This window comes from Phasianus colchicus, chromosome 29 (genome assembly GCF_987193195.1).
Source record: "Phasianus colchicus chromosome 29, bPhaCol1.hap1.1, whole genome shotgun sequence".
NCBI lineage: Eukaryota > Metazoa > Chordata > Aves > Galliformes > Phasianidae > Phasianus > Phasianus colchicus.
The window spans coordinates 1,927,603-1,940,785 of record NC_143464.1 but is presented as its reverse complement, the minus strand read 5'-3'; the positions used below and the strand labels follow the sequence as shown (position 1 = coordinate 1,940,785).

The window sequence follows — 13,183 nt, the reverse complement described above, 5'->3', positions numbered from 1 at the left end:
ATGCCCAACAGCAGCTCCATCAGCGAGTTCCTCCTGCTGGCGTTGGCAGACACGCGGCAGCTGCAGCTCCTGCACTTCTGGCTCTTGCTGGGCATCTACCTGGCTGCCCTCCTGGGCAACGGCCTCATCAGCACAGCCGTAGCCTGCCACCACCGCCTGCACACCCCCATGTACTTCTTCCTCCTCAACCTCGCCCTCCTCGACCTGGGCTGCATCTCCACCACTCTCCCCAAAGCCATGGCCAATGCCCTCTGGGACACCAGGCACATCTCCTATGCTGGATGTGTTGCCCAGACATTCCTGTTTGTCTTTCTGATATCGGCAGAGTATTGCATTCTCACCATCATGTCCTATGACCGCTACGTTGCCATCTGCAAGCCCCTGCACTACGGGACCTTGATGGACAGCAGAGGTTGTGCCACCATGGCAGCAGCTGCCTGGGGCACTGCGGTTCTCCATGCTCTGCTGCACACTGCCAGCACATTTTCCCTGCCTCTCTGCCAAGGCAATGCTGTGGATCAGTTCTTCTGTGAAATTCCCCAGATCCTCAAGCTCTCCTGCTCAGATGCCTACCTCAGGGAAGTTGGGCTTATTGTGGTTGGTATCCTTGTGTTTTTTGGGTGCTTTGTATTCATTGTTGTGTCCTATGTGCAGATCTTCAGGGCTGTGCTGAGGATGCCCTCTGAGCAGGGACAGCACAAAGCCTTCTCCACGTGCCTCCCTCACCTGGCCGTGGTCTCCCTCTTTGTCAGCACTGCCATGGTTGCCTACCTGAAGCTCCCCTCCATCTCCTCCCCATCCCTGGACCTGGTGGTGTCATTTCTGTACTCGGTGTTGCCTCCAGCAGTGAACCCCCTCATCTACAGCATGAGGAACCAGGAGCTCAAGAACACAGTGAGGAAAATGATGCCCTGGTCACATTTCAGCAGGGATAAACTTCACATCTGTCTCAACAAGTGACTCAGTCTGTGCAATAACAAACTTATGTTCCTTACTGATTATAATATTTATTTATGTTTATCACTTCATTTTTCTTTGCTGTTCATATTTATGTGTGTGTGTGTAATTATCATTAGTGGTTATCACGGTGCTACACATATGTTTGGCTTCCTTCCACTTGTACTGAGGCATCACCGTGCTCTCTTTCTCCTGGAGCCCATAGGAACTCTGGCTCAGTGCTGACTTTCTCACAGCCTCCATGTTCCACCTCTGTGTCTGCAGGCAAATGAGATGCCAGCAGGCACCGTGGAGCTGATATAGGCTTGATTAGCAAATGGGATCAATGTATTAGCCGGTTGAACAATATATTACTTTAGCAGAAGGAATCAGATTGTGCTCGTCATAAAACTTCTGTGTTTAGCTTTGACTGGTGTGTGAACAGCCCTGTTTTTATCAATGATCCTGTTTCACAGAAGCTCTGAAATCACTTTTTTGCCTCCACCAGGTGCTAGGATTTGTTCTTGGGTTTGATATAACTGTTTGCACTTACACCAGACCAAGATAGAAAGTTGTTGATTGTGGCAAAACAAGCAATGGAAGTTTGCCAAACTGGGGGGAAAGAGCTAAAAGGTGAGCCAGGGTGCACCATGATGAAGAGGAAGATGAACTAAAGGGGAGGAAGTAGGTGCTGTGACAAGGAGGACATGTGGTGTCAGGGGCTGTGCTGGGGGCCCATCTCTGTACCACTGCACGCATGCTGCCCCACACAGTGCCTGCACTGAGCTGCCAGGGGCTGCCTGTGGGGCGGTGGGGCCGGGCTGTCCTGCAGAGGGGAAGGCACACGGAGCCTCATGCTGCGGGGCTGGGACCCCAAAATCAGCCTGGAACTCAGCGCCCAGCTGCGCTGTGCTCACCTTGCCTGGCTCCCAGGTGCCCCCTGTGCTGCTCTGTCACTGCCCCTCTACAGGACAGGGGAGAGAACACATCTCAGCAATTCCTGGGTTGAGGCACAAAGTGTTTTATTCTTTCTTTGCTTAAAACCCAAAGACAACAAACTGTGTGTGTCAATGGCTACATATCAATGCAGGGTTTTTTGTTGTTGTTGTTTGTTTGTTTTTTTCTGCACACTTGGGATCAGCTATTGAATTCTGCGTCCCTTTCACGTTAATATATTGTTTGAAACTGCACCTAACCCACAACACATTTTACTGTTATTCTATATAATATAAATTATTTCCAACACATACATCTGCTCACTGTTAGTTAGGATTTCACATCCTCTTCTTCCTTACCTATTTACTCTAATCCAAGTGATATGCCATGTTTCTATTTAATCTTTATTGTCTCATGTCCTGACTTTTTTTCCCTAATATTTAATAATAACTTCCCAAATTACCCCTGTGTACAAGTTGTTATTTCTGTTCTTGTTGTCAGACCCAGTCTGTTGTGTCACTGCAGCTCTGGTAATGATTCCTTTGCTGAACTCCAGACCATTCCAATAACAGCTCTCTGGGTACTGAAGGGAAGGTTGCTAAGTTACAGAAACACACTTATCTACCAGGTGCCACTTGTAAGCAAAGAATCAATCTAATAAACAATTTCTTCGTGTGTGCTGCAAAAAGATGTGTGTTTACTATAACACAGCCTTAGTCCTAGGATCTACAATGCTTTCTTTAGCTCAATATTACAAGGATCTAAATGAGAAATCAGTATTTTCCCCACAGTTCAATACATGTCCTGGTTCCTTATGGTCAGAATGATAATGTGGATGCTTTGTCAGTACATCAGTTACACAGAGTGGTACAGAAATCTCCCTGGACTATTGGAAGTCCTTTGGCATGGTCCCACATCACTTCCTTATCTCTGTGGAGAGATGTGTGAGATGGATTTGAAGGGCAGAGTGTTCATTGGATAAGAAATTGGTTGGAAGGTCGCAGCCAAAGGACTGTGGTAAATGGCTCTCTGGGAAATCGGCTCCACCAGGTGGAGGCTGATCACAAGTTATGTCCACAGGGGTCAGCCTTGGGACCAGAGCTGTTCAACGTCTATCAGTGGCATGGATGATGAGACAGAGAGCACCCTCAGCAAGTGTGCTGATGTCACCAAGCTGTGTGGTGCAGTTGGCATGACAGAATGAAGGGGTGCCATCCAGAGGGACCTGGCCAGGCTTGAAAAGTGGGCCCAAAGAAACAGCATGAGGTTCAACAAGATCAAATGCCAGTTTTTGCACTTGTGTCGGGACAATCCCAGGCATGAGGGTTGAATTCCTAGAGAGCAGCCCTGAGGGGAAGGACTTCGAGATGGTAGATGAAAACCTTAACAGGAGCCAGAAGTGTGTGCTTGCAGCCTGAGAGGCCAACTGCACCCTGGGCTGCATCAACAGAGAGGTGGTCATCAGAGCAAGGGAGGGCACTGTCCTTCTCTACTCAGCCCTCAGAAGGCCCCATCTGGAGCATGATGTAAAGCTTTTAGAGAAGGTCCAGAGGAAAGCCACGAGGGTGATCAGAGGGCTGGAGGACCTCTCCTGGAAAGACAGGCTGAGGGAGATGGGAGAAGAAACAGCCTGGAGGAGAACACATTGCAACCTCCCAGTACTCACCGAGAGCTCAGAAAGAAGAGGGAAATCAACTTTTAACATGGGCAGATATCACAAGGTACAAATGTTTTAAATTACAAGAGTTGAGATTTAGATTAGAGACTGGGAGGATCTTTTCAGAGAGAGGGTGGTGAGGTCCTGGCTGTTGTGGTGTTGTGATTTTTTTTAATGTCAGTATTCCACACCAAAACATCATGTGAAGCAGTGGGAGTTAAAGAGTTAGCGTTCTGGTTCCACTTGCTGCCTTTTATGGGCATTTTGAGCATTCTGATGGGAGGGGAGGGGCAGAATTCCCTGGAGCACATGGTGTGAAGAGGAAGATAGGTGGAGATCCAGACTGCACCACAGTGGCTCTCCCTCAGGCCCCACTCAGTTTGCAGCAGAGAAGGGCATGTGCTTCCCTTGTACTGTCGTGGGGACTCACACTTTGGGCACACTTTGGTTCAGTAGGATTTAGTAAATTACCATTCCTCCTCAGATCGTTGCTGTTGTGATCCATTTGTTAAACCCATCTACTAGCTCTCGGCCCTTCCACCTCTCCCAGAGTGCGTGGCCTCCCTGGGGCCTCCCTGCACCACCAGCATCACCAGAAAAGTCCCAGGTCTGGTTCGCTCCTCTGATTACTACCCATTCTTGATAGTTCAGGTAAGCAGTGATGAAATTGTTCAGGGAAGCCTGCGACCTATGCAAAAGGATTTCAGGGGTTAGGGCGAATGGCTGAAGGAGTGGCTTCACAAGTGGTATTTTTCTCTCTCCTTCTTCTGGGGTGGTGAGGGATGCAGAGCAGTCTAGGAAATGGCAGGCTTTGAATAAGTGGCAGAAAGGTTGGTGCCACCACAGAACTCTGGGTTCTTTGCCCATGGGGAGGACGGAAGAGAAAACTGGATGTGAATTGAGAGCAAATCTAAAGAAATGTGTGTGTAAAAACCAGAGTGAAGTATGGGTAAAGCACGTAGAGAAGTGTGAATAAAGCTGGACTAAAGTGTGAATAAACTTGAAGTGTGAGAAAGACCAGGAGCAAAGTGTGGGTAGACCAGGAGTAGAGCGTGAGTACACCCGGAGCAGGGTGTCAGTAAAAATCGGAGAAAAGTTTGAGTAAACCCAGAGTGACGTGTGAGTAAACTTGAAGAAATGTTTCAGTAAACGCTGAGGAAAGTGTGAGTAAAACACACACACACACAAAATGTGAATAAACCCAGAGTAATGTGTGAGAGAACTTGGAGTAAAGAGCGAGGTGGGCATTTCAAGGATCCCTGAATTACATTTGTGATACTGTTGTGTGGGGAGGTGCAGCAGAAGTCATCTTCACAAAAGGAGAGCGAATAATCCAAATTCTTCTGCAAGCTGGTTTTGCTATTAAGCGAGGCAAAGTGAATGGACCTGCCCAGGAGATTCAGTTCCTAGGTATAAAGTGGCAAGATGGGCGTCATCACATTCCAGCAGATGTGACCAACAACATCACTGCTATGTCTCCACCCACTAGCAAGAGAGAGACACAGTCTTTTCTGGGTGTAGTGGGCTTTTGGAGACTGCATGTTCCAAACTATAGCCTTATTGTGCACTTCCTTCATCAGGTGTCGTGGATGAAAAATGACTTTACATTTCAAAAGCAGCAGGCTTTTGAACAGATTAAAGAGGACATAGCCCGTGCCATGGCCCTAGGGCCAGTATGGCTGGGACAGGATGTAAAGAACATCCTGTACACTGCTGCTGGAGAGAAAGGTCCCACTTGGAGTTTGTGGTAAAGATCCTCAGGAGAGACCCGAGGATGATGCCTGGGATTTTGGAGGCGAGTATAAAGAGGGTCCAAAGAGTGCTACACTGCAACTGAGAAGGAGATCTTAGCTGCATATGAGGGGATTCGGGCTGCTTCTGAAGTGGTCGGTACTGAAACACAGCTCCTCTGGCACCTCGACTGCCAGTGCTGAACTGCATGTTTAAACGAAAGGTTCCCTCCACCCATCATGCAACTGATGCCACTTGGAGTAAGTGGGTTGCACTGATTACACAACGAGCGCGGATGGGGAACCTCAGCTGATTTGCAACCCCTGGTTGGATAACAGTGAAACTGACACTCAGTGTCCAGACACAGGCATCAGTTTAATGTGAATCTGTGCACTACAGTTATCTGTAAGGTACTGGCACTTCTACACTTATTTCCATGTGCAGCTACACCTTGTGATGTTATAAGAAACCAAAGTAAGCCTTGTGTTACTTGACAACTTTGTGAGAGGAAAAGAAAGAAAAGGGAGTGACAGATTTGGGGGTGGGGGGTGGGGGGGGGAGGACAGAGAAAGAGATCACAGGTCCTGGTTCCAGCTTTGATCCAGCAGAGAGAGGTGGGGGGTCCTTGACTTGTAAGCGTGCTTGTCTCATAGTTTTGAAGCATGAAAGTCTCCAGCAGGACCTCAAGGATCTCTCTGGCGTCCTTCTGTGGCTCCTAGGTTTACAGGTGCGCCATCCAGGGCTGTGAGTGAGGTGGCAATAAACAAGCCCATCAAAAACAAGTTTGCAGTCACAACATCCTACATCATGATGGGAACGTTTTGGGCAGAGCAAGGCTGTCTCATTTTTCACAGGATTCCCTCCTCCCCAAGTGTCCAGCCTTCAGTCTGTTGACATGGCAATGCTCTTCCAAGCTGTTAAAACAACTCCAGGCACACTGCAGGCAAAGTGTCCTTTTTTTGTTGGTCTGCTACGTAATGCAGGACCTGAGGGCTGACACAAGTGCAAGGAGAAAGGAGAACAGCGTGCAAAGGTGGTGCAAAGAGAGCAGCACAAGAGCACGTCCTGCTGCTGCCCATGGCCGTGGCTCCAGGGAAGCAGCAGCACAACTCCAAGGCAGCAGAGAGGGAGCGCCCAGCGGGCGGTGAGGGGCAGCCCCACAGACACCAGGGCTGCTGCAACGTGTGGCATTGGGCTCTTGGTTCCTGCAGCCCTCTGTGTGCAGGGCTGCTCTCTGAGATACAGATCATAGTCTAATTTCATTATTATTATTATTATTATTTTTAATCTACTCAAACAGCCAAGTGCTTGAAGAATAGTAAAGATTTCAGGAGTAAGAAAAAAAAAAAGTACATTGGAAATATCAATTAATATTATTTAAGTGGAGTAAAAACTATTGCAATAATTAAAAACAATTAACAGCGGAAAAAAAAAAAAAAAAAAAAAAGAAATATTACATGATGCCATTCCCAGCTTTTCTTGAGTATGTGGTAATCATGTGAAGATGATGAAGATATAATTAATGCTGAAAAAACATACATAGAAATAGTTTCTTGAGGGCATCGTTGAGCTCCCGGTTCCTCATGCTGTAGATGAGGGGGTTCACTACAGGAGGTACCACTGTGTATAACAGTGCCAGCACCAGGTCCAGAAATGGGGAAGAAAGTGATGGGGGTTTCAGGTAGGCGAATGTGGCAGTGCTGACAAAGAGGGAGACCACGGCCAGGTGAGGGAGGCACGTGGAGAAGGCTTTGTGCCGTCCCTGCTCAGAGGGCATCCTCAGCACGGCCCTGAAGATCTGCACATAGGACAGCACAACGAAAACAAAACAAGCAAGAAAGATTAAGGCACTAAATATGATAAGCCCAACTTCTCTGAGGTAAGAACCAGAGCAGGAGAGCTTGAGGATCTGGGGGATTTCACAGAAGAACTGATTGATGGAATTGCCTTGGCAGAGAGGCAGGGAAAATGTGTTGGCAGTGTGCAGCAGGGAATAGAGAACCCCAGTGCCCCAGGCAGCTGCTGCCATGGTGGCACAAGCTCTGCTGTCCATCAAGGTCCCGTAGTGCAGGGGCTTGCAGATGGCAACGTAGCGGTCATAGGACATGATGGTGAGGACAGAACATTCTGCTGAGATGAAGAAGAGAAAGAAAAAGACCTGTGCAGCACATCCTGCATAGGAGATGTGCCTGGTGTCCCAGAGGGCATTGGCCATGGCTTTGGGCAGAGTGGTGGAGATGCAGCCCAGGTCGAGGAGGGCGAGGTTGAGGAGGAAGAAGTACATGGGGGTGTGCAGGCGGTGGTGGCAGGCTACGGCTGTGCTGATGAGGCCGTTGCCCAGGAGGGCAGCCAGGTAGATGCCCAGCAAGAGCCAGAAGTGCAGGAGCTGCAGCTGCCGCGTGTCTGCCAACGCCAGCAGGAGGAACTCGCTGATGGAGCTGCTGTTGGGCATCTGCTGCCTCAAGGCATAGTCACCTGTTTGAGGAGGGAAAAAAGGGAAAATGTTACTCCAGATTTCTCCAAGCAAACCGTACTCAGTGACTTCTGAAACCTCCTACACTGCCTCCGTCCTTTCTGCAAGACCTCTCAACTCTGGCTGCTGCTGGCTGACGGTGCCACAGAGTACGAGGAACTCTGCTGCAGGCTGTGGATGTGTCAGCTCTGTTCTACAGCAATAAAACAATTGAAAAATAGAGTAATCTCACATTAAAAACCTGAGGTATCAAGGAGCTTTCCACAAATTTCTCAAAACTGGACAGCAGAGCTCTGTCAATATATTTTCTTCAGTTGCCCCAGCATTCATGAAAAGTGTTTTTAAGGTAGAAATCCTTGATCACTGTGAGACACTTCAGGTGTCAGTGTCACTTTTGATGTCAGAGAGGCAAAGAGCATACCCTGCACTTCCAAATGATTGGTCCACCTGATCTGCTCTGTGTTTGCACCACTGGAGGATGGTCACACTCTAGGAGTTAACCTGACAAGACTCTGGTTGCCAGTAAGAGCAAAGGTTAGTTGTGCAGAACTCCAAGTCTCTCGTCTTCCTTACTGTACCAGAGGAAGATCTCAGCTCTCCCTTTCTCTCCTGGGACACTGCCGTCCAGCAGCATTTCCATGGCCTTAGCACTGAGGCATCTTCTCCATGGTGCTGCTGGAGAACACAGAGCTGCCGTGGCAGAGCTGCAATATTTTGCAGGGCTGACTTCAGCCCAGGAGGAACCACAGGAGCAGAGTCAAAAGCCCAGAACGTGGGGTGTCCTAGAAAGAGAGTCAGCTCATTCCTCGCCCTAAAGTCAGCATTTATCAGAGAGGTGAGCCCTTAATGCAACTCTTAATCAAGTTCTCATGCACTAGGAATGGATGCGCAGGCTGACTGTGAAAACAGGCCAGGGGGTTGCTGTAGGGAAGCTATGTGCACTGCAGGGATGGCAGTGAGGTGCCCATTTTCCTCTCCCAGCCCTTGCAGTCAGCACTCTTCTCTCCCTCCCTGTCCATGTCTCTGATGCCTGCAGCTGTCCCTGCCTGCAGCTGCTTCTCTGTCCCCACGTACCCTACCTGGGGCTCACAGGTACATTACAGACGCTGTGTGCACAGCTTTGCCCTGCCAACCCCTCTTGGCCCACGGGAATCTCAGTGTTTGCAGGTGCCAAGGGTCAGGTCACACACATCCTGGTGACACTGAACACAGGGCAATGGTGATTTGTATGGATGCAGGGGCAATAAAGAAATTTGCTGCGAGGCCTGGTAACTCTCAGTGTGATAGTATTGGAGTCTCAGTCTCTTCTCTGAAATCACAAACTCCATTCCCACAAAGCCAAGTGAAGAGAAAACAGAAAGCACAGGCTCAGGAAAGCCCACCCTGAACCATAACAACTGCCTTATTCTCCCTCTTGCAAAGTGCCCTCAGAAGTGCCCTGGAGTTCTAAGCCCCTGCAACAGGGAGCAGCTGTGGCAGCAGAAGGCACATGCCCTGCCCTGCCCTGCTTCCCCCCACACGTCTCCCTGCAGCGCCCTGGGCAGCTCCCAGGGCAGGCTGAGTGCTGAGCGCTGAGTGCTGAGTGCTGAGTGCTGAGTGCTGAGTGCTGAGTGCTGAGTGCTGAGCCTGGCAGGCGGCAGAGTCCCTGGCCCGGCACACAGCCCCTGGGGCACAGCAGGGACCTGCTCTGCAGGACAGCCCTGGGCACCCGGCTGCAGCCCCGGCTGCACAGCCTGCAGCCGTCCTGGGACACGCAGCCCTCAGGGCTGTGCTCTGATGCTGCAGCACGGAAGCCCTCAACTAGAGTGGGTCTTTTTCACTGATAAAGAAACAGTGTCAGCTGCCTCATCTGCAATGGAATGTCCCAAATTTAGTGATCCTTGCAATAAAAGCCACTGCACTGCCTGCAATGAGAGACTTACCTTGTCAAGGGCTGTGAGAAATGCTCCTCCAGTGGACTCTCAGCCTGTTCAGATGCCATGCAGGCTGCAAGCTCTCCCCCTCCTTCTCTCTGTCACCTGCAGATCATGCTCCCAGTCCTGCTGTATGCTGCACAGGAGCTGCTCCTGGGCACAGCTGTTTCACTGCAGCACTGACGACTTGTAGGAGCTCCCTCTGTCCCAGGAGCCCAGCACAGCTCAGCAGCAGATGATGCCATTTCTATCCAACCCACTGATCTCTGCTGAGATGTCCCTGGGTCTCCATGGCCAACAGCTCCTGAAAGACAACAGCACCATGACTGTACTTTGAAATCTTTGTACTGTACTTTAAATTAACCACCAAACGTCCAGTGGACAGTGACTAACTCCAGACATACTTAGTCCTACCAGAGTGTGATTGCTAAAACAAAAAGGGCACACAGACCAGGACAGGGAGGGGTGGACTAACCCTGGGCAGGGCACTGATACAGCTGAGGCAGTGCAAGCACCTCATCCCTACATGGAAACCCAGCAATGGAAATGGGATTCTGCTCCCCACGGACCAACAGGAGCTGGGATTCCTCTGGTTGAGTTCAGGCATGATCAAGGAGTTGCCTGCATGTGAGCTCCTGCTCTGAGTCCTTGGTCCTTCAGCAGGGAGTCAGTTGCTCACACACAGAGCCTGGGTGATGACCAAGGTGCCTGGGGTGCTCCTGGATGTGTGCTAGTGCTTGGGAAGTGTGTGGGAAATCCCTGAGACAGACACCTCCTTCCTGAGCATCAGCTGAGAGCCAGAGAGGGGATGGAGATATACTTGGCCATCTTGTACGACAACAGACCCCTTTGTTTAGGGCACCTGAGTGTGCCTTTTTCACTTGTCTCCATGGAGCATGCAGTTATGCAGCTGGCGAAAGGGATGAGCTCTCAAAAGAAGAGGCAGATCTTCCTCTGTTCTCCATCTGCTGCCTGTTCTGGAGCTCAAGGCACTACAGAGCTGACACACATCTTTGTTCTTCGTCTGATGAAACCTCAGTTTTCTATGGGCTCTCATGTGACTGGCCTCAGAAGTCATGGCAGTGTCCTGGGTTGTCCTGCACACTCACATGCAGCTGCAAATGCAGCACAGAGCCTTTAGGAAAGCCATGCCCTCAGAGTGTCTGTGCTGCTTGGACAACTCCAAGCCTCACAATGGGTCCGATGCCTGTGTGCCACCTTCTGAACACAAATACCATAGATGCGCTCCTCAGCCATGCTAAATCTAATGATGTTTCCCAATTGGCATGTGTTTTGCACTGTTGAAAACACCCAAATATGATGAGCCGGAAATTTTTGTGCAGTTTCAGGCTTGAGCTCTTGTTTGGACCACAGAGACACAATTATATGGCTTCCACAACTGGACTGCAGCACAAGGGGGATACAGAGTCTTTACAGTGGATGGGTGAGGAGACAAGGAAGGACGACTGCCCTCTGTGAGAGTGCACTGAGCTCTTCCTGGGGATGGCAGAGCAGGTCAGAGCGAATGGAAATGGCAAAGAGAGGAACCACAGAATCACAGAATTACCAAGGTTGGATAAGACCTTCTAGATCATCCAGTCCAACCATCATCTATCACCAACAGTTCTCACTAAACCGTGTCTCTCAACACAACATCCAAACGTTCCTTGAACACCTCCAGGGTTGGTGACTCCACCACCTCCCTGGGCAGCCCATTCCAGTGCCTGACCACTATTTCAGAATAGTACTATTTCCTAACATCAGGCCTAAATCTCCCCTGGCACTGCTTGAAGCCATTCCCTCTAGTCCTATCACCAGTTACACGAGAGAAGAGGCCTTAGCCCAGCTCACTACAACCTTCCTTCAGGTAGTTATAGAGAGCAATAATGTCTCCCCTGAGCCTCCTCTTCTCCAGACTGAACAATCCCAGCTCCTTCAGCCTCTCCTCATCAGGCCTGTGCTCCAGACCCCTCACCAGCTTTGTCGCCCTTCTTTGAACACGCTCCAGAGCCTCAATGTCTTTCTTGCAGCGAGGGGCCCAAAACTGGACCCAGTACTCAAGGTGCAGCCTCACCAGAGCCCTCCATGAACCCATGCTGACTAACTATGGTTATCTATGGAGACTTGATCTTGCTGTGGTGAGCCTTAAACAATGGGTAAAATTAGATTAGAGCTTATTTTTCCTGTTGTGGTTTGCAAAAGGCTTTAGTGAGCCTTAGGCAGCGGGTAAAATTTAACCCCCTTCCATCAGTGTGTCGTCGTGAGAGCCCATCCTGCAACCCTAGAAAACCAGAATCCTGGAATACTAGAGAAACCTTAGAAAATTACAGTTCTAGAGACCTGAAAGCCTTGAACCTAGAATCCTGTAATCCTATAAATCCTAGAAACCTAGAATTCTACAAAATGAAGAAACCTAGAATCCTGGCATCATGGAATCTTAGAAACCTACCTAGCATTCAAAAAACCTAAATCCTGGAAACATAGAACCCTATAATTCATTAATCCTGGAAACCTGGAATCCTACTTCATAGAAATCTAGAAATCTAAGAAAGCTATAATCCTACCATCCTGCAAACCTAAGAAAAGTAGAAATTTAGAATCCTACAGACAAGAATCCTACGTGCTTAAATTCCTACACTCCAACTCAAGAATTCTAGAAGCGTAGAATCCTAGAAACCTAGAATCCTGTAAAAGTGGAAACCTAGAATCCTAGCATGCTAGAATGTGAATGTCCTAGACTCTCAGAATCATCCAGGTTAGAGAAGACCTCTGAGATCATTCAGCCCAACCCAGGACATGCCATGCCATGGAAGTCCCTCACCTGCTCCCCAGCAGCACAGGCTCAGGGCCCAGCAGGGTGACACAGCACAGATCTGGTGACAGGTCACTGCTATGGGTTTAGCCATGGACTTGATGGTGCTGAGTTAACAGTTGGATGACCTGAGAGGTCATTTCTAACCTCAATGATGCCATGATGCCATGATGGGGAGATCACTGCAGGGGGAGATCACAGCCTGAGAACTCAGACCTCATACATTTTACTTGTTCAGTGTTGTGCTGTTACAAAAGCCTGAGTATTTCTTTGTAGATGTCCTCAAACCAGCCAAGGGGTTTTCCTGAGGAGAACCTTTCACGTGGAATTGCTATCAAGTGTCACCCACCTGCTTTGTGTTGATCACAAAAACAGCCCGTTCTTCACCTCGGTCAATATTCCTCAGTGATGGCAGCACGGGCAGTTCATTGGTTCTTTCCAAAAGAACTCCAGAGCAGGAATAATGCCACGCTGTATTTAAATATAGTGAACAAGGCAGCACTGCTAAGCTCTGACAAAGATTGTGCAGAGCAGAATCAGCCCAAAGGAAGCTCTTCCAGCTGGCTGCTCTCTGGGCAATTTCCAAAGCAAACACTGAACTGCTGTTTTCAGAGAGGACCCACAACAGCTCTCTTATTTATGGGAAATGCCCCGTGAAGCTGTGACCAGCTGGCTGTTCTGTCGGATGGAGCACTTCGCATTGGCTTATCATCTTTCCTTGAAGA

The 13,183-nt window shown here is 49.3% G+C and overlaps 2 protein-coding genes across 2 annotated transcripts; one reads left to right on the top strand and one right to left on the bottom strand.

Annotated features, from left to right (window-relative positions):
• LOC149914532 (olfactory receptor 14C36-like) lies at positions 1-960 on the top strand. Its single transcript, XM_090126635.1, has one exon. It carries the CDS (start codon positions 1-3, stop codon positions 958-960), a length of 960 nt encoding a protein of 319 aa, XP_089982761.1.
• Positions 961-6,779: 5,819 nt separating this feature from the next.
• Positions 6,780-7,712, bottom strand: LOC149914531 (olfactory receptor 14J1-like). Its single transcript, XM_090126652.1, has one exon. The coding sequence runs from the start codon at positions 7,710-7,712 to the stop codon at positions 6,780-6,782; it is 933 nt and encodes a 310-aa protein (XP_089982778.1).
• Positions 7,713-13,183: the final 5,471 nt, after the last annotated feature.

Excerpts from the sequence above, each read along its gene's own strand:
- LOC149914532 (XM_090126635.1), top strand. The coding sequence starts at position 1 with ATGCCCAACAGCAGCTCCATCAGCGAGTTCCTCCTGCTGGCGTTGGCA.
- LOC149914531 (XM_090126652.1), bottom strand. The coding sequence starts at position 7,712 with ATGCCCAACAGCAGCTCCATCAGCGAGTTCCTCCTGCTGGCGTTGGCA.